This window comes from Sceloporus occidentalis, unplaced genomic scaffold (genome assembly GCF_023333645.1).
Source record: "Sceloporus occidentalis isolate IW3139 unplaced genomic scaffold, rSceOcc1.0.p SCAF_1, whole genome shotgun sequence".
Taxonomy (NCBI): Eukaryota; Metazoa; Chordata; class Lepidosauria; order Squamata; family Phrynosomatidae; genus Sceloporus; species Sceloporus occidentalis.
Genome location: NW_028316981.1, coordinates 148,235,810 through 148,257,325, shown reverse-complemented (window position 1 = coordinate 148,257,325; position 21,516 = coordinate 148,235,810). Strand labels below are relative to the sequence as shown.

The 21,516-nt window shown below is 41.8% G+C and overlaps 1 protein-coding gene and 1 long non-coding RNA gene across 11 annotated transcripts in view; one reads left to right on the top strand and one right to left on the bottom strand.

The window, feature by feature from the left end:
* CEP112 (centrosomal protein 112) overlaps positions 1-21,516 on the top strand; it is a 402,980-nt gene that overhangs the window by 299,537 nt on the left and 81,927 nt on the right. For 7 of the 10 annotated variants that reach the window (XM_089540765.1, XM_089540791.1, XM_089540808.1 and 4 more), the window contains 2 exons: positions 9,895-9,957; positions 14,408-14,557. In XM_089540765.1, the coding sequence (XP_089396891.1) occupies positions 9,895-9,957; positions 14,408-14,557 (213 nt within the window). Of the gene's footprint in view, positions 1-9,894; positions 9,958-10,785; positions 10,913-14,407; positions 14,558-21,516 lie in introns of those variants that run through there. The other 3 variants (XM_089540827.1, XM_089540817.1, XM_089540834.1) reach the window with 2 other exon arrangements.
* On the bottom strand, positions 16,589-17,109 carry LOC149322380 (uncharacterized). The gene is made up of 2 exons (XR_016282512.1): positions 16,991-17,109; positions 16,589-16,915 (listed from the first exon to the last, which is right to left on the bottom strand). It is a non-coding gene; the product is annotated as an uncharacterized LOC149322380 (long non-coding RNA).

Sequence of the window (21,516 nt, the reverse complement as noted above, 5' to 3'; positions counted from 1 at the left end):
GAAGTCTGGGATGAGGGAACATACAAAACCTTGAAGAAGAGATTGAAGATTCTACCTAAACATTAGGAAGAACTTCCTGATGGTAAGAACTGTGCAACAGTATGTACCTTCTTGCATGGCAGGAGGTTGGACTGGATGGCCCTTGTAGTTTCTTCCAACTCTATGATTCTTTGATTCTAAGAAATGGTTGGTTTGGAGGTTATCTGAGCATGGTGTATATTGACTCAAAATAAGCCCTAAAATCTGCTCTTCTGCATTCAGTTGATTTTTAAAACTATGTAGAGCACCCCATTTAGTTTCATTATTGTCAGATCTGCCATCTTGCTCCATTAATACACCTCTCTAATGCATTTCTATGTTGCTACAATGTACCAGCTATTATACTTTTCCACTTTTCCTAGATGGAGATAGCTTGGCCACAGTAGTTCATGAGTGGTAACTTCCCAATTAAACTGTATGGAATTGGCCTTGAAGATTATTCCGAAGCTATAGCTAGTACACAATTCTGTAGCAATTGGAGACCACTGTCCCATTTAGACACCATATACTTTGGGCCCTTGTATCCCTGGAGTTTGGTTCCACGACCCTCCCTCTCCCCCTGTACATGCTGAAATTGGTGGGTGTTCAAGTCCTTTTAAATACACATGCAGGAAGAAAATCAGCTTATTTGAAATGTGGTGCTGGACAAAAGTACTGAGAATATCATGGATAGCCTAAGAGACAAACAAATGGGTTCTAGAAGAGATCGGGCCAGAGCTCTCACTGAAATCCAGGATCACTCAATTGAGGCTGCCATACTTTAGCCACATCATGAGAAGGTATGTATGACTTATGGTGATTCTAAGATGAATCTATCATAGGGTTTTCTTGGAAAAGTTCTGCAGAGGGGATTTACCATTGCTGGCGTCTGAGGCTGAGAGAGTGTGACTTGTCCAGTGGGTTTTTCTGCTTCAACTGGTCTCCAGAGTCCTAATCTAATATTCAAACCACTACAGATATATATTTGGACACAGTGTTGTCTCAGGTCAGACAGATCTTCTGGGTTTTGAGAGATGCAAAATGCTTTAGACTTTAGTGTAAATATGTTGAGCAGTAATGTTTGTATCATGCCATTTTCAGCTTTCTGAATAAAATACATTAGTCTCCATGTTATGAACATTTACCCTTGGGTAATCATAAAGGCTAAAATAATAATAGTTTTAATTTAGCCATTTTTCTAGTGAGCAAAACAAAATTTTCCTTCTCTCATTTTCTCTCTGCGAATGGGTTAAGTAGCATTGTGAGGAGGATGTGATAGTAGTAGGCAGAACATATGCTGCCATTTGTAAACTGCCCTTTTATTGCTCTGTTAATACCTAAGGAATTGTTTTTAGGTCTTGCACAAACTCAGCATGGAGAGAGCTTGCATGCCATACGTTCCACAACAGCTTGGCAGCACAGGGTGAGCTAAGGACAGAATCATAAACACTGAGATTTTGATGCCTATATGGACTTCAGAGCTATAATACTTTAGAGAGACAGCTGCTCTTGCAAACTATGAGCCCTTATGTTTTTGCCAAAACCAAATGCATTTGTCATTTCCGTTCTCCTCGTGGCTGCTCATCAAGGTATTTAGGAATGAAAACTTTCACTTAGGCAGCAGCCAGCTGCAGAGCTCATTCATTCAGGGAAACCACAACCCAGTGTTTATGATGTCAGAACTGATCACTGTACAAGTAATTGTTTGTAGTGTCACAAACACTGGCCCACAGCTCAGCTGAGTGAGTCAGACAAGAGGAAAGGAACGCTTCAAAAGTTCTCTTTACAAGACAAAATATCTTGTTAATTATCACTTCTGATCTGGCTGGATCTGTTTAAGGAAGTTTAACAAGCTTTTTACCAGCAAGTAGTGTGTGAGGTTTCTGAAGAACAGTCCGACAGAGCTGGAGTTAAATTGTATCTTTTCAAATATGACTGAAAAGAAAGCAGATAATACAGGCTTCATTAGCACAGTTTCAAGACTTTAAAAGATAACACAATGCAGCATTTTGATCTAATTCCAGCTAACTATTAGCATTGAGGCCTGGTCTGAACATGGTGCAGCCAACAATATGGATATAATTAGTGCAGAATGCTGGCATATAAATGTGCTACATACCTGTACTAGCTTTTTTTAAAATCACTCATAGAGTGATAAATATTTCAATTACACAACTCCTCACAACACTGGCACAAATGTTTAAAGATTGTGCCTTGTATTAAAATAAAACAAAAATTGTTTTTAAATGTTCAGGCCTTCTGGTTGTCAGTGGAACTTCCTTTCAAGGCAGCATACTTAGACTCATAGCCTAACTAGATAAGAAAGAGATCTTTCAAAATCAAAGTTTATAACATCACGGGAATTGGACTGTCTGTTTAAAAACAAAAAGTAGAGAATTGGAAAGGGTTTAGTTCCACCATGGCTTATTCAATTTAAAGACATTTTCTCAATAAAATGTTTCAACCAGATGTTTTAAAATACAATTTCATAAAGCATCTGAAACTGGCAATAAGATCATTTCACATTCTGACCTCCTGCAATAAAAGTTAAGTTAAACCATAAGAAAAACTGCTTCACTTTCTAGAGGACTTATCTAGTTTGCTTCCATCTAATTTTTGTTTCTCAATAACTATAGGTCAAAATTTAAGTTGTGGTTTAATACATAAATAGATTTTGCTTCACTTATCATCAGGGCGTATAAGTCACAGTATTATTAAGTGAGGCAGATAAGTACAAGGTGCAGTATTTGATTTTAACCTCCATTTTAAAAATAGAACATAGAATCATAGAGTTGGAAGAGACCACAAGGGCCATCCAGTCCACCCCCCTGCCATGCAGGAATTCTCAATCAGAGCATCCCCAACAGATGGCCATCCAACCTCTATTTAAAGACCTCCAAAGATGGAGACTCCACCACACTCTGAGGGAGTGTGTTGCACTGTCGAACAGCCCTTACTGTCAGGAAGATCCTCCTAATATTGAGGTGGAATCTCTTTTCCTGGAGCTTGCATCCATTGCTCCAGGTCCTGTTCTCTGGAACAGCAGAAAACAAGCTTGTTCCCTCCTCAATATGACATCCCTTCAAATATCTAAACAGGGCTATCATATCACCTCTTAACCTTCTCTTTTCCTGGCTAAACATACCCAGCTCCCTAAGGCGTTCCTCATAGGACATGGTTTTAGTCACCCTCCTTTGGACACGCTCCAGTTTCTCAATGTCCTTTTTGAATTGTGGTGCCCAGAACTGGACACAATATTCCATTTGGGGCCTGACCAAAGCAGAATACAGTGGCACTATTACTTCTCTTGATCTAGACACTATACTTTTATTGATGCAGCCTGAAATTGCATTGGCCTTTTTAGCTGCCGCATCACATTGTTGACTCATGTTCAACTTGTGGTCTACTTGGACTCCTAGATCCCTTTCACATGTAGTCTCGTTCAGCCAGCTGTCCTCCATCCTGTATCTGTACATTTCATTTTTCTGCCCTAAGTGCAGTACCTTACATTTCTCCCTGTTGAATTTCATTTTGTTAGCTTTGGCCCAGCTTTCTAGTCGATTCAGGTCGTTTTGAATTTTGATCCTGTCCTCTGGGGTATTAGCTATTCCTCCTAATTTGGTGTCATCTGCAAATTTGATAAGTATGCCCCCTGAGTAGAGGGGATTTTGTGCTAACAGTACAGATTACACTCTTGCCTTTTATCAGGGGATGGTTCCTTTAAAGTACAGTACTTATATTGACCTATGGATAAATTGTCTCAGCTTTTTAACGTCAATTTTTGACTAAAAATTTATAGAGTTATAGATGAGTATATACAATAATACCCTAGGTACCAGATCCTGTCTGATATCGGAAGCTAAGCAGGGTTGACCTCAGTTGCTACTTGAATGGGTTACTACCTGTGAAGTCCAGATGCTGTTGGCTATATTTCAGAAGAAGGAACTGGCACACCACCTCTGAGTATTCCTGCATAAGAAAACCCTATGAAATTAATGGGATTATCATAATGCAACAGACAACTTGCGCGCACACACACTCTTAGGGTTGCCATATGTTGGAAAATGACGAAGGTACACAGCAATATGCCCCCATTGTATTAATCTGTATTTACAAAATGACTCAGTAATTAAGCATACTGTTTAAACTGTGAGAAAGATATTAATATTTTTAAAATAATGTCATAATTGAAAGTATGAATAGACTCAATAAAGCCAGAATTCTTGCAAGAATAGAATTTCTGTAGAGTTTGGCACCACATCTACTTAATAACTTTTTGAATAGTTTTGCCTGTATATTAGTATATTAAGATTTATTTCAGTGTTTCTGCTTTCTTACCCATCTGTTAGTCAGTGAAACTGTCTTGCAAGAGGACCTTATCTCCAAACTATGCCTGTATACACTGAAACAGTGCTTTGTATGGAAATCGTTCTGAGAAAATATTTCAAAACAACTTTGGTAATCCATCTCTCTAATCCCTTAGAAATGGTTCACACTCTGAACTTGCTCCACAACTATGAAGCTTTTCTTCAGGTCAAAGTGTATAGAGCAGATGGCTGTTTTGTAAAAGTGTTGCTAAGCAGGTGTTGAACTCATTAATAATGTGGTATGAAGACTACTTGGAACATCAAGGGTAGAAATTAAGTATGAGGCATACTTTTTTCAAGAAAAATATTTCACTTGGTTTTACTTTTGTTTTACCAATATGTTGCCTGCATTCTATCCTGACAGTTTTGTATCTTTAAAAGAAAATCATTGGAGAGATAGGGAAGTACACTTAGAAAAGCAGGACCAAGAAGGGAAGCTATTCCTCAGAGGAAGGCTCACAGCAATGGCTGTTTCTGCAGCTGTGTTATGAGAACTAATCTTATAGTTCTCTGCCTTCAACACTTTGCTTAAACCTCCCTCTCCTCCTGTCTCTTCATCATTCTCTCCCAAGGACTTCGCTTATTACTTCATCTCAAAGATCACCACCATTTGCTCTGAGATAGTCCCTCCCGATTCTTCTTCTGCTCATAATCTTCTTTCGCCCTCGCCTAAAAAAATTTCTGTTTCCTCCTGCTTCTTTGGATGAACTCACTACACTTTTGAACTCTTGCAAACCTGCAACCTGTCCTCCTGATCCAATTCCTACTCGTCTTCTAATCTCTATAGCTCCCTCTTTTCTGCCCTCTCTTCTCCATATCTTCAATCTCTCTCTCTCTCTCTCTCTACAGGCTCCTTCCCGTCAGACTTCAAACATGCTCTCATTTCCCCAATTCTGAAAAAAACTTCTCTTGACCCCTCCTCTCTGTCTAGCTATCATCCAATTTCTCTTCTTCCCTTTCTTTCTAAAGTTTTGAAACGGGTTGTTTATTCTTGCTGTCTTGAGTTTCTTGAAGCCAACTCCATCCTTGATCCCTTTCAGTCTGGTTTCCGCCCAAGGCATTCTACAGAGACAGCTCTCACCAAGATCTCGAATGACCTTTTACAGGTCAAGGCTAATGGCCTTTACTCTGTTCTCATCCTTCTTGATTTGTCTGCAGCCTTTGACACCGTTGATCACTGCCTTCTAGTTGATATACTTTCTGACCTTGGGTTCTCAGACTCTGTTCTCGACTGGTTTAGATCTTATTTGTCAGGCAGATCTTTTGCAGTGGTCACAGGTGGTCAGACTTCGTCCTCTGTTCCCTTATCTGTTGGAGTTCCCCAGGGCTCTGTTGTGGGTCCCCTTCTATTTTCTCTCTACACACTGTCCTTAGGTAAACTCATTAGATCTTTTGGTTTTTCCTACCATCAGTATGCCGATGACACCCAGCTGTATCTTTCCACCCCTGACCTTTCTCCAAGACTTGAACAGTAAGTTTTGTCTTGTCTCACGGCTGTCTTGCAGTGGATGCACCATCAGCGTTTGAAGCTCAACACGTCCAAGACGGAGCTTCTTGTTTTTCCTCCTACGTCCACCCTTCAACACTCCTTTTCTGTCTCTGTGGACAACATTTCTATTCAACCAGTCCAGCAAGTCCGCAGTCTTGGTTTTATCTTTGATTCTTCTCTGTCGTGTATCCCTCATATCCGGACCACAGCCAAGGCTTGTAGATTCTTCTTATACAATATTGCCAAAATCTGACCATATCTCTCCGCCTCTACTGCCAAGACCTTGGTCCATGCCCTAGTGGTCTCACGACTTGATTACTGTAACGTCCTGACTGGGCTTCCTCTTTCTCACCTCCGTCCTTCAATCTCTGTCCAGCATTCAGCTGCACGCATTATCACTTCCACCCACTGCTCTGACCACAACTCTCCTGTGTTGGCATCCCTTCACTGGCTCCCCCTCCCTTTCCGCATTTAGTATAAGCTCCTGCTGTCGACATTTAAAGCCCTCCATGGACTGGCCCCTCCTTATTTATCAGACCTTCTTTCTCCTCACCTTCCCACCAGGGCCCTCCGTTCTGGTAGTCAAGGTCTGCTGTCCCAGCCCAGGATTTCCTCTGCCCCATCTCGGATTCACCCCTTTTCACTCGCTGCCCCTCACTCCTGGAACCTTCTTCCCCCGCGAACAAGAGCCATCACTTCTTTAACCAGCTTCAAAACGGAGTTGAAGACCATCCTGTTCAGAGAAGCATTCCTAGGCATTGCATAACTGTCACTTGCTATTTGATGTTCCTTTGTTGCCTGTTTTATTGAATCATTTCCTGTATTGCTATGTATTATATATATATTATCCTACTAGAGAGGCAGGCTAACTCCAACAGGCCTCCCTGGAAGAAGTTTACCCATCCATTAAGAAGCCAAGCTCTCCATCCAGTCCATCTGCCTTGATGCAGGCCTTGGAGGTAGAGAAGAACTGCTGGCCCTCATCCCCTTCCCCTCCACCACTCCCTTCTCCTTTTGTGTCGTTGTCTTCTTAGATTGTAAGCCTGAGGGCAGGGAACCGCCTAATTAAAAGATTGTATGTACAGCGCTGTGTAAATTTACAGCGCTTTATAAATAAAGGTTAATAATAATAATAGTTGCAGTAAAGACTAGCCCCTGGTGGCGCAGTGGTTAAATGTCTGTACTGCAACCATTCACTCAAAACCACAAGGTTGCGAGTTCAAGACCAGCAAAAGGGCCCAAGCTCGACTCAGGCTTGCATCCTTCCTAGGTTGCTAAAATGAGTACCCAAAGTGTTGGGGGCAAATTAGCTTACTTGCTAATTAGCTTACTTGCTGTTCACCGCTATGATCTTTGGAATAGCGGTATATAAATAAAACAAATTATTATTATTATTATTATTATTTCCACTGCATCACTGAAAATAATTTGTTCAGATTATTTATTTTGTCTAAAGAACAAAGATATACGACTAAACACGAAAGTCAGAATCATACAAGCAATTGTATTCCCCATTAACATGTATGCATGCAAGAGCTGGACAAAAAGAAAATAATTTCAGTTGAAATGTGGTGCTGGAGAAGAGTGGTGAGGATACTATGGATAGCAAAAAGAACAAATATGTGGATCCTAGAGCAGATCAAGCCTGAAATTTCCCTGGAGGCAAAGATGACTAAGCTGAGGCTGTCATACTTTGGACATATCATGAGAAGACACAACTCATTAGAAAAGACAATAATGTTGGGAAAAGTGGAGGGAATTAGAAAGAGAGGAAGACCATGTGTTAGATGGATGAACTCAATTAAGGGGGTCATGGGTATGAATCTGCAGAACCTGAGAAGAGTAGTAGAGGATACGTGGTCTTGGAGATGTCTCACCCATAGAGTCACCATGAGTCGAGATTGACTCAAGGGCAGTTAACAACAACAACAAATGGCAGGAGCTACAATTGTCTGTCTCAGCATCAAGGTCTCATTCATCTGCTCATTCTCCAAATATGCGTTGTTATATCTTCCCCATCTAATTGGGACCAACAAATCATTCCCTGTGCAAAATAATAAATGGATTGCAGTTCTGACATCAGTAATGGCAACATTTAGGACCAGTGAAAGAACATTTTCACCTGTTGTGACCCACTACTGTTGATTTGAAAATTCCTGAACAAAAAATCCAGTATATGCTGCTGAATTAACACATCCCAGGAGTTCAGTTCTGTCCCCTGGGTCCTAAATAGGGATAGCAGCTTTTTATCCCACTAGAGGTGCTAATTGGTTTTCCAGTGTCCTGATGTTTATGTTATCATCAACACTGCTTTGGGGATAGTCACTCAACTGTTGTATGCACGTTTATATTTTTAACTATTATCACAGTCTGTATCCCTTGCTTTTCATTTTCTTCTGGCTTTCCTGCTAATATTTTCCCCTTTGTATCCATGCATATACACAGTACGATAGACAGCAGAGGATAACATTCTGATCAGCTGATGGAAGTAGGCTCGTTCACAAAAACTTTTGCCATAGTAAATGTGTTAGTGTTTAAGAAGCTTTGTGATTCTTTGTTATTTTTACTGCAAAAGACTAACATGAATCTGAATAAATTAATCTGTTAATCTGAGTGCCATCTTAATGTATATGTCCCTCTCTTTACCTCTGTCAAATGCTGAAGGGCCTCTTTAAACCCTGACTCCTTCCTTGGTCACCTGTGGGTGGTCTGCTGTACCTGCACAGTGTTCTTTTGGCATCAGTGATTTTTTTTTTTTCTGGCAGAGACTAAAGTACTTTCTCCTTTATATTTAGTTCAGAGAAGTTAATTCTGACTTGCAGCTGCAGAACAACACAGAAATGAGATCATAGCTTTAGCCACAGAGTCAGTAGCTTTGAATGATTATGTTTTCTTACAGTTCTCTCAGTAAGTGGGCGTTGTCAAAAGCTGCCTGTTCCCTTTCACAGAGAAAGCCGTCCAACATTAGGACAGTGATTGTCCATGGCATGGTGCACCAAGTGCTTCCCTGCTCTCTAGGAGAACAGGGCATCCCATGTACTGGATTTACTGGAACATAGCCAGCATGCCAGGTTACCCAAAAATGTTTTCTTACAAGGTATGGTTTTACGTTTTGCATCCAGAAGCAGAAAAGCAGAAAGAAATTATTTGAACGTAATGAACAATAATAATAATAGGATTTATTTATATGCCGCCCAATCACTGAGAATCCTATGAGCAATTTCTGTTGGAACTGGGTTATTCAAAAGAGTTTCATTTCAAAATAATGGTCTGAGTAAGGTGGAAAAATATGGAGAACTTAAATGCTTTTTCTGTGCACGAAATGAATGTCAGAAACACTACCCTCTCAATTGCATGTGATAGGGAGACAACAAAGAACCCCTATTTCCAGATTGCTTTATGCCTTATCTTTGAGATGTGAAAGATAAGCTAGAGAGAGAGGGAGAGAGTGTGTGCTGTGGGTCAAAGAAAGTCCAAACAGCTCTATAGCATATTGAATTTTTTACTTTAATGGCAGCCAGCTTTTACTTTTTTTAAAAAGTGCAAGAATATGACAAAAGGAACTTGCAGGGAACAGCTGGCACACAAAATCATAGAGTATGTGTCACATTGTACCCTCACAGCCTACAGAGGAGCTTATGGATTTTTCCCTCTTTTCTTTTTTCCTTCTCACTGAGATGAAGTCATCCTGATAAACTCTGTCTCTCTCCTACCCCCCCCTTTTTTTTTTAATCCACAGAGGCCTTTATGTTTTTCTAATAATTGGCAGCAGAGGTACTGTTCTCCTCCCTTGCCCCCCTCCCGCTCTTTCAAGTGATGAATAGTTGGCCCTAGATCAAAGGCAAGCCCTAGCGGTTTTTTGGCTGCCACAAAAGGGCGTTGGAATTGGCAGAGCTCCCAGCTGCTTAGTGATAGGCATGTAGACGAGGTGCCAGGCAAAAGGGGTCAGTGGCAAAATGTCTGTACACGTTCTTCATCTGAGATAATCTGGTTTCCTTTTTTTGTCTGTGTCTCTTTCAGGCCAGCAGCAGGTTGAAGCAGATTGAAAAGGAATACAGTCAGAAATTTGCCAAATCTTCCCAGGTAGGAAACATGAAAATATTTATTTAGGAAGTTGGCTGTTTGTCTTTCAGTTAAAAATGAAAATAGAACTATACCACATTTGCTTCTGCTACCATTTAATTCCAAAGCCCCTCCCCCTTCCCCTGGCAAACAAGTTTACCCTATTGCAGATAAATCAAACTGCCATTTTTGCTTGTTGCCTATTGGAGGCAGAGGTTCCTCCTACACGGCATCAAATTTGGTGGATTTACACATCTTTGAGGGTGACAGCATTTTAAAGCTTATAGACATAGTTAATATAAGGCAAAAGAGGGCAAACTTCAGTGTGAGTTCTCAGATCCTGCAAGGCACCAAACCTTAGGGGTCACCTTGCCCTGTAATTTTTCTCCATGTGCTCAGAGACAGGGCTAGAATGTTCCCAGCCCTTTCAGGCAGACTGCCTGGTGTGACTCAGAGTGCACCTACACTATAAAAATAATGAAATTTGACACCACTTTTAAGTGATGTAGCTCTATCCTATGGAATCTTGCAGTTTGTAGTTTTACAAAGTTTTTAGCTTTCTGTGCCAAAGGGTTTGGTGCCTCACAAAGCTACAAATCTCAGGATTTTGTAGGACACAGCCATGGTAGTTAAATTGGTTTGACATTGCATTATTTCTACAGTGTAGATGCACCCTCAGTCCTTTCCAGTCAGGATAGCACCTTCAGCAGGCACAAGAGTAGTGGCTGAATGCTTCCTTGTCCTCTTTCTTTCATTCACTCTACTACAGAGTGGAATATGGACTGCTGCCTGTATTGGAATGGGACTTAAAAGGACTCTTGAGTACCACAGAGTCCCTTTTTCTTTCAGCTTAAAAAGTAAAGGCCACATCCCTGCAATAGTCCCCAGTGGAGACCTCTGCTGTCCTTACTGGGGCAGAACAAACATATGGAGCAAGAACAAGGCTTCATCCTGATTTCTCCTCTGCTAACTCAGGGCAAGAAAGCATCTGTACAGCACGCCAGCATCAAACATGACCAGCAAAATCCCATCTCGCAGTCTCAGCAAGATCCATTTAATTGCATTTGGTTTACTTGTATTTGTATGCCCACTACGTTTTTCCTAGAAAAGGGATTTATAAATATGGTCACAACAGAGTGCAGTGGCACAGTGAGGGCAGGAGAAGCCAAACAAGAGAGCCATTACTTGAGGAAACCTTGTAATTGGCTTACTGTTGCACCCTCATGGCAAATGGGGGAGGTAAATGTACTATTTGTCTGTTCTATACTACCCACTGCCACCTCAGCAGTAGAAACAATTGCAACCTGATTTGCTTTATGTATGATGTGGACAAAAACTCAGAGTTGTTGAAGCATCTTCTCAGATCTCTAAATCTTGTCATAAAAATGTTGGTGCAGTGAAGATTTGTAATAACCATTCCTGTGGAATGTTCCAGAGAAATATACCCACTGGCTGCTGTTTTAAAGATACAGAAGTAGATGGCATTAAAAAGCCAAAGGGGGAGATACAAATACAAATATTTATAATTTATCAGTCAATTATAATTTATTTATAATTATTTGTTTATAATTTATTAGAGGGTTGGACTGGATGGTCCTTGTGATCTCTTCCAAATCTGTGATTCTAATCAATGACTGTATCTAAAATTCACATAGCTGTGTTAGTCTGGATCAGTATGCAGAGGGATATTGTAGAACCTTTGGGACTAACTGAGAGAAAGGAGGTAATAACATAAGCTTTCATAGACTAAAGAGCTTGTCCGCATGGGCTGAAAGAAACAGCCCTGCCTCATTGCAGACCTCACAGATGATGAACATGGCTGAAATGGCAGGAAAGCAGTCCCAAACCATGCTCCGGGGTCATAACACTGAAGGGGAAAAAATCCCAGATTGCTGCAGTTCAAGCTGGAAAGAGCAAACTATTGAAGCAGTGTAGAACTGAGTGCCAGTGTAGGGACAAGGGAGGGGGCAAGTTGCTGCTGGCACTATTGCTGATCATATTTTTTGTCATCCACCTGTGAATTGATTACACAAAGGCACCAGAACACCATTGACTCACTGCATACCCTGTGAAGTGAAACTATGAAAAATATATTATCAACAATAAAATGAATTTAATAAAAATATTAACAAACTGTCTGGTCCAACAGGGGGCCCTGGGGGGAAAGGGGATATGTATCAGAGGTGAGGGACTTCATGGCTGGACAAGCATCTACTGTGCCAGTGTCATTGTGCTCACTGATACACTGTATGGGCAGCCGATCAGCTATCCAATGGACTGGTGGCTCTGCAGGACAAGGGAGGTGATTAGCTGCTGCTAGTGGAGCATCGGTGCACTCGTGCACATGCGTTTGCAGCAGAACAAAATAAATAGTGATGTGATGTGCCTTGTAGCCACGATTGCTCGTTACGGTGGATCAGTTATCATAGCAGGAGGGGGACGTTGTGGACTGCACATTGGTTGTCAGCCCGTTGTGGGAGATGGGGGTGCCGTCAGCGGGTTCTCCCCATGAATCAGGAAACCTCAGGGGTGTTTTTCCCCTCCATCTGCTTTCAGCTTAAGTCCACTTGCAGTAGATTCAGTCTGTTAGAGCTTACGCTACAATCTTCTTTCTCTCAGTTAGTTTCAATTGTGCTACAATATTCCTTTGTGTGCCTAGTTTATGGTAGAAATGATATATTTTTAAAATACCAAAACCTATTCCAACTCGATGTATGTGTCTCTATTTTTTGTTAATCTAAAGAAACCTGTGAGAGTTTCTACACATAGCTTTAAGGGTTTCATTTTTTGGTCAGAGAATAAATTAAAAGATTGAACTTTATTCTTAATTCTGAATCTGACGAGTAACCCAAAGTTCCATCTTTGGGTTTTGCATTAAGTTTGCAGTGTCATTTGAATATAGTTGTGGTAATGTATTTCTAATATAAGGCGACTTGTAACTTTTATGTGGCTGTACTGCTGACAACATTGGGCTAATCTTAACTTTCTATCCTCATGGAACACTCACTTTTTAACGCCCACACAAAAAAATAGTTTCCAAGAAATGCTCTCTGAAGTTTGAGCAAAATAAACAATTGCATTCCCACTGAGAATTACTGCCCAGAGCATTTCCTTGTCTGTCTGTCTGCTGCTTTTTAAAATTTTGTTAATATATTATTAAAACATCTCAGCTTCTTAACTCAATTGTAAAAGGAATCTCATTCATTTATCTATTTTAATGTAATTTTACTTTTTTGAATAGGATTAAGTAAAGTTACTTCAGTTTTATTCTTTAGTCAGTTTAGTTTAGTATATGTCTCCATGATATACATTCTCACAAGAGGGAGGTTACTGAAATATGATGAGATACCCCAATGAAAAATAATTGTCAAGCACATGAGCCTTTTCCATTTTGTGTGCTTTTTGCTGTTGTTTTGTCCAAAGTGCAGTGTATTTATTCCAACTCCTCTATAGTTGGTCTAAAAAAATAATTTGTGAAATTTTGAAAAAAGTTCCCAACATCCAAAAATAAAACCTGGCCTTAGAGGGGGGAAATGACATTTTTCATTTGTGATAGACTGTTTTGGAATGTTTGGATGTGTTTTTTTCAGTGTAGTCCTCTACAAAAAGTTACATGACATCCCTCCTTGGTCATCTAAGGTCCAAAACACTTCAGAAATAATCCAGTTTGTGACTACTTTAAGTGCCTTGGCTCAATGCTAGGAAATTCTGGGAACTGTAGTTTTGTGAGGTATTTAGCCTTCTCTGTCAGAGAGTTCTGGTGCCATAACAAACTAAAATTCCCTGGATCCCCTAGCACTGATTGAGGGCAATTAAAGTGGTATCATACTTGATTATTTCTGCAGTGTGTTTTGGACCTTAGATCTAAATCTATTTCCACTGCTGATCTAATGTTTGCATGTGCAAAATCTGTGGCCAGTAATTTAGGGCCATAAAACAGCTATAGGATGGCCTGCCTTGATGTAGTCACAGCTACAAATGAAAAGAAAATATTTCTCAAATATTTTCTTACATTGAATATAACAAGAGCTTTTTACTTATATTTCAACTGTCATTCTTGGGTGGTCAGATCACTTATGAATCTTTGCTATATATCCCAATAAGGATACAAAAATGTTTCAGAGGATTGGTTTCAAAATCATTTCAGTGAGGTGAGAAATAGCAATCCTATATTTCCCCTGTCTTCACATAACAAATGTGCTTTGTTCTGTTGAGTAAATTATTGAGGAATTTTATAGTGGAAAATTCTCTCATAAATTTTTACATTCAGCAGTTTTATGCTGTTCCGGTCTTACTATATTTCTTTTCTCTCTGTAGAATGTTCTGCTTGCTAGTGTATAATATGTTAATTTAAACTATTTAGTTTTCACAGTTGAGTTTGCGAACTCAGATTTTTGTGTCAAGCATAAATACATGCAAAATATATACTTCTTACTCTAGTAGGCGTTTTAGCATGCTGTTTTCTTTTTAGATCATAGCTGAACTTAAGACAACCATTTCCTCTCTGACAGAGGAAAGCAAGCAGCAGCAGCTTGCTGCAGAAAGGCGTCTGCAGGATGTTTTACAAAAGTTTGAAGATGAGAAACAGCAGCTGATGAGAGATAATGACAGAGCAATCAAGGTAATCTGGGGCTTTGAGTCAACGATGCTACCAGCTGTTTCAGTGTAATTAAAAGTTTTGAAAGTATTGGCTGTGGCCCCGTGAATTCATGTAGCATTCATGTTCTTATAGCACTCAGCAGTTCTCTTTCCCTAGACGGTGAGTGCAAAATATTTTTATATTGCTGTCATATTTTTAGTCCCATTCTACATACTGAAAAGCAGTCATCCTGGTTCTGACTGGGTAAACTGACACTTTGATAATGCTAGTGGAACTGAAAAACACCTGCCACCTCAACTATTATATTTGATTCAGCAAAGTATGTACACATCTGCCTTGAACACGTCTGAACTTGTAGTTCATTTCCAAGTTGATATATTCAACACATAAAGAAATAGGCACTCTGAAAATCACTGCCCATCCAGGTTTAGTAAAAAGTTGTCCTCCCTTACCAAACTTCACAAACGTGAATAGAGTTATTCTCGGTAATTTTCCCGTAACTGCTATGTCTTTCAAAGTATAGTTATTTTCTTGCTGTAATGATAATTTGTAAACTAAGGACGAGGTGAGAAATTGTGTTCAAATTTCATTATGGGAATACCTGTTTTGCACCTTCAGAAACTTAAAAAATGTTTACATAATGGATTTTGGTTTTTTTTAATATGTGAAAATACACATTTATTTCCATGCAGGAAAAACTGTTTAATGGCCCATTGCAGGAGAAAGACAGAAGAATAAGAACATGGTGGCCAAAATCCTGTTAGCTACCACCAGTGTAGCTTTGATGCCAGCAGAGATAAAGAGACAGTGGTGGCAAGATGGGAAAAGCTATGTGTGGAGATAAAAGATGACAAAGACCAAAGGGAGTTAGCAAAGTTACCATTGGCAACCATGAGAGAAGGTGACTACTTTCTCTGAGCTGCCTATTCTGAGAGCTTGGCATCCAGGGGAAAAGATACTCAAAATCAAACCATACTGGTAGAGGTGGATTAGTCAGTTGTATGACTTGTAACACAGAGTTATATTTCCTAGAGTGCCTTAGCTCTGGGGACCTCCCTCTCTAATTCAAGGCATTTACTGGGAACTGTCTATTGCATGTTCCTATGCCTGCTGCTTCCTCCTTCCTGGGCACGTGAGGAGAGTGCATCTGGGAGCAGACCATTATACTAGCATAGTGTAACAGGATTCCAGCCAGTGTCAATGAGACTGTCAGTTTTTCACATCCATTATGTAAACATGGGTAAATTTTGATGAATGTCTGGAATATTCCTTTGTGGCTACTGATCTATCTTTTCAGGATGGTAGTATTTCCTTGGATTTTTCTCTTAACCAGTATCTGGCAGAGATCCAGTCAAAGTCTATCAGTGTAACTTAAGATGTGTTGATACTGTGACAGAAAAAAAAGTTTCTCTGAACAGGTGAAGAAGCAGGCAATAGAAAAGTGTGATGTGAGTCAAAACTGCCAGAATATACCATGGTAGTCTTCTGTGTTGATGTGCCATATGTTTCAGGAAATATGCTTGAAGGAATGTGTAAGTTTTTAAAATGGACTTCTTAAATGCTTTGTTGAGCCAGAAAGTCCCACATGGGTATATCTGAATGCACAACACATTCTTATTGAACTGAACACTAATAATAATAATAATAATAATAATAATAATAATATCTTTTATTTGTATACCGCTTTTCCTCCAGATCAAAGCGGTTCACAACATACAAGCTACATGTCACATGCTATAGCACAAAGCAATACAATACATCAACAGTGACATCATCTTATACAATTCAACAAAAATCCTCAAAAATCATGTACAAAGCAGTCAAAGCCATCAGTTGAGGCTTGTTGCCGCCGGCCTGCCTCTCTCCCCCTCAAGATGGTGGTCGGAAGGAGGGCTCTTCTTATTTCAGGCGAGGCCTGTTGTTGCTGGCCTGTCTTTCTCCCCCTCAAGATGGTGGTCGGAAGGAAGGCTCTTCTTATTTCAGGCGAGGCCTGTTGTTGCTGGCCTGTCTTTCTCCCCCTCAAGATGGTGGTCGGAAGGAGGGCTCTTCTTATTTCAGGCGAGGCCTGTTGTTGCTGGCCTGCCTCTCTCCCCCTCAAGACGGTGGTCGGAAGGAGGGCTCTTCTTATTTCAGGCGAGGCCTGTTGTTGCTGGCCTGCCTCTCTCCCCCTCAAGATGGTGGTCAGAAGGAGGGCTCTTTTTCTTTCAGGCGAGGCCTGTTGTTGCTGGCCTGTCTCTCTCCCCCTCAAGATGGTGGTTGGAAGGAGGGCTCTTCTTATTTCAGGCGAGGCCTGTTGTTGCTGGCCTGCCTCTCTCCCCCTCAAGATGGTGGTCGGAAGGAGGGCTCTTTTTCTTTCAGGCGAGGCCTGTTGTTGCTGGCCTGTCTCTCTCCCCCTCAAGATGGTGGTTGGAAGGAGGGCTCTTCTTTTTTCAGGCGAGGCCTGTTGTTGCTGGCCTGCCTCTCTCCCCCTCAAGATGGTGGTCGGAAGGAGGGCTCTTTTTCTTTCAGGCAAGGCTTGTTGTTGCTGGCCTGTCTCTCTCCCCCTCAAGATGGTGGTTGGAAGGAGGGCTCTTCTTATTTCAGACGAGGCCTGTTGTTGCTGGCCTGCCTCTCTCCCCCTCAAGATGGTGGTCGGAAGGAGGGCTCTTTTTCTTTCAGGCGAGGCCTGTTGTTGCTGGCCTGTCTCTCTCCCCCTCAAGATGGTGGTTGGAAGGAGGGCTCTTCTTATTTCAGGCGAGGCCTGTTGTTGCTGGCCTGCCTCTCTCCCCCTCAAGATGGTGGTCGGAAGGAGGGCTCTTTTTCTTTCAGGCGAGGCCTGTTGTTGCTGGCCTGTCTCTCTCCCCCTCAAGATGGTGGTTGGAAGGAGGGCTCTTCTTATTTCAGGCGAGGCCTGTTGTTGCTGGCCTGCCTCTCTCCCCCTCAAGATGGTGGTCGGAAGGAGGGCTCTTTTTCTTTCAGGCGAGGCCTGTTGTTGCTGGCCTGTCTCTCTCCCCCTCAAGATGGTGGTTGGAAGGAGGGCTCTTCTTATTTCAGGCGAGGCCTGTTGTTGCTGGCCTGCCTCTCTCCCCCTCAAGATGGTGGTCGGAAGGAGGGCTCTTTTTCTTTCAGGCGAGGCCTATTGTTGCTGGCCTGTCTCTCTCCCCCTCAAGATGGTGGTTGGAAGGAGGGCTCTTCTTATTTCAGGCGAGGCCTGTTGTTGCTGGCCTGCCTCTCTCCCCCTCAAGATGGTGGTCGGAAGGAGGGCTCTTTTTCTTTCAGGCGAGGCCTGTTGTTGCTGGCCTGTCTCTCTCCTCCTCAAGGTGGTGTTCGGAAGGAGGGCTCTTCTTATTTCAGGCGAGGCCTGTTGTTGCTGGCCTGCCTCTCTCCCCCTCAAGATGGTGGTCGGAAGGAGGGCTCTTTTTCTTTTTAGGCGAGGTCTGTTGTTGCTGGCCTATCTCTCTCCCCCTCAAGATGGTGGTTGGAAGGAGGGCTCTTCTTATTTCAGGCGAGGCCTGTTGTTGCTGGCCTGCCTCTCTCCCCCTCAAGATGGTGGTCGGAAGGAGGGCTCTTCTTCTTTCAGGCGAGGCCTGTTGTTGCTGGCCTGTCTCTCTCCCCCTCAAGATGGTGGTTGGAAGGAGGGCTCTTCTTATTTCAGACGAGGCCTGTTGTTGCTGGCCTGCCTCTCTCCCCCTCAAGATGGTGGTCGGAAGGAGGGCTCTTTTTCTTTCAGGCGAGGCCTGTTGTTGCTGGCCTGTCTCTCTCCCCCTCAAGATGGTGTTCGGAAGGAGGGCTCTTCTTATTTCAGGCGAGGCCTGTTGTTGCTGGCCTGCCTCTCTCCCCCTCAAGATGGTGGTCGGAAGGAGGGCTCTTTTTCTTTTTAGGCGAGGTCTGTTGTTGCTGGCCTGTCTCTCTCCCCCTCAAGATGGTGGTCGGAAGGAAGGCTCTTCTTATTTCAGGCGAGGCCTGTTGTTGCTGGCCTGCCTCTCTCCCCCTCAAGATGGTGGTCGGAAGGAGGGCTCTTCTTATTTCAGGCGAGGCCTGTTGTTGCTGGCCTGTCTCTCTCCCCCTCAAGATGGTGGTTGGAAGGAGGGCTCTTCTTATTTCAGGCGAGGCCTGTTGTTGCTGGCCTGTCTCTCTCCCCCTCAAGATGGTGGTTGGAAGGAGGGCTCTTCTTATTTCAGGCGAGGCCTGTTGTTGCTGGCCTGTCTTTCTCCCCCTCAAGATGGTGGTTGGAAGGAGGGCTCTTCTTATTTCAGACGAGGCCTGTTTTTGCTGGCCTGCCTCTCTCCCCCTCAAGATGGTGGTCGGAAGGAGGGCTCTTTTTCTTTCAGGCGAGGCCTGTTGTTGCTGGCCTGTCTCTCTCCCCCTCAAGATGGTGTTCGGAAGGAGGGCTCTTCTTATTTCAGGCGAGGCCTGTTGTTGCTGGCCTGCCTCTCTCCCCCTCAAGATGGTGGTCGGAAGGAGGGCTCTTTTTCTTTTTAGGCGAGGTCTGTTGTTGCTGGCCTGTCTCTCTCCCCCTCAAGATGGTGGTTGGAAGGAGGGCTCTTCTTATTTCAGGCGAGGCCTGTTGTTGCTGGCCTGCCTCTCTCCCCCTCAAGATGATTCTGAATCAATTCAAAGGCATAGCCGTGTTAGTCTGGATCATTATGCAAAGGGATCTTATATAGCACCTTTGAGATTAACTGAGAGAAAGAAATTTAAACTTTCATGGATTTAAGTCTGCTTCAACAGATGCAGAAATAATCAGTTTGAGACCACTTTAACTTCCCTGGCTTAGTGCTAGGGAATCCTGGAAACTAAATTTTTGTGGCACCAGAGCTCTCTGACAGAGAAGGCTAAACGTCTCACGAAACTACAGTTCCCAGAATTCCTTAGCATTGATCCAGAGCAGTTAAAGCGGCTTCAAACTTCATTATTTCTGCAGTGTGTTTTACACCTTAGTCTACTAAAGGTTTCAAAGGTGATACAAGATCCCTTTGCATATATTCTGAACAAAACATTTTTCATCACTTTCATTATTGTTTTCAATTTTCATAGTAGTTTCATTTTCTAATAACAGAAGAAATTGGACATGTTTCAATATGTCTAAGGTGGAGCTGAGACTTCAGTGGCTGTACAGGAACAGCAGCATATTTTCATGTTCTTGATACTTCAGTTGGTGTGAAATAGTTTCTTAAAGTATTCCCTCCAGGCAAATAAAATGAATGAAAGGTTAATCTCTGAAGAGCTACCCTTGCAAACCTCACATTTGGAGTTCCAAAGGAGGAGCGGTTTCAGCTTTTCTTACTAGACAAGATTGTAATTTGTATCAGTCAAAATTGCATGGAATAATGTGTCCCTTTTACCTACATCTTTCCCCAAAAGGAAAATGATTATTTTCAAAATGCACCTTTGTATAATATAGAATGAAGATACTGTATCCCAAGACTTGAAGGAAAACTATATTAAGGTTTATAATAGGTGGTATTATACACCAGTAAGTATAGCAAAAATGTCCAATTCAAATAATGATAGGTGCTGGAAGTGTACAAATGAAAAAGGCTCCTACCTACATATGTGGTGGGGTTGTGGAAAAATAAAGAGGTTCTGGGAAAGAATACACAATGTAATACAAAAAATACTTAATGTAAGATACCCTATGACACCCGAATTGTATTTGCTTAATATGACCACCTTTTTAGGAAAAGAAATAGAGAAAACTTATTGGAGGGTTGTGATGTATTTTATATCTGCAGCAAGAATCCTGATAGCAAAATATTGGAAAAATAAGAAGGCACAAAATGTAGAAGAATGGCTTCAGAAGGTATTAGATCTAAAAGAAATGGACAAGTTGACAATGTTATTAAGAGGTAAAGAGGAAAAAAATGGGAATTGGAATTTAATAGAGGAATATGTGAAGAGGCATTGGAAAATATAGAAGTTGGGGGGGGAAAGAAAAAATATAAATAATAAGAAAGAACACCTTGATTATCTGTAGATGAGAAGTAAGGAAGAATAAGAACTGAGTGTAAATTAATGATAATGTGGTAAGGGGATTCTGTAGAATAAAAATTGATGTAATATTGGAGGCAAGGGAGATGTTTTCAACACCTATATGTATTGCAATTGTGATGAATTACATAGAATAAGATGCACTTTGTGACTATACATCTGTCAACTGATTGTATTGTCTGAAGTTTTTAATAAATAAATAATTTTTTTAAAAAAGAAAGAAGATATATTTCTCAATACACCAAATATTGCTCTCCTCATAGTCACTTATACAATATGGAGGAAGTGTGTTTTTCTTTTTCTTCCACAGTCTGCATTTATTTTACTCTTTAGGCCCCTTTTCTTTCATAGGAAACACTCAAGTTTGTTGCATCATATGCTAAATGGGATTGTTTTTATTTAGAATAAATGTTGGCTGGTGCCTCTCAGCTTGTGGTAGGAGACACAACCTTTCATCCTGTTCTGTGTTCATCTTCTTATCCTTAATAACTACATACCACTGGAAGACCTTTGAGAGCGCTAACACACATGGCAAGAAGGTAGGGCCTCCCATCTGCCCTACACAAAGGAACTCCACTCTTCCCAGAAGGCACCTGACTCCATCTCTGCCTCTGAGGGGAAAGAAGGTAAGGCCATCTCATCTGCCCTACACAAAGGAACTCCACTCTTCCCAGAAGGCACCTGACTCCATCTTTGCCTCTGAGGGGAAAGAAGGCAGGGCCTCCCATCTGCCCTCCACAAAGGAACTCTGCTTCCCCCCCCCCCCCCGAAGGCACCTGGCTCCATCTCACTCTCCTGCTGGTCCCAGAATTCTCCACAGGAAGAAGGACAAGTATAACCTGTGCTCCCTGGAAGAACTTCCTGCTTGCATTGGACTCGTTATTGTTATTGTTGTTGTTGACCTTTAATTGTAAAGCCCTCAAACTCCTTTACCACCTCAGAAAGAGAGCCAGCTACACCTCTTTCTTTTCTCTGTGAACTCCATCCTTCCCATGGCTCGCCACATTTCC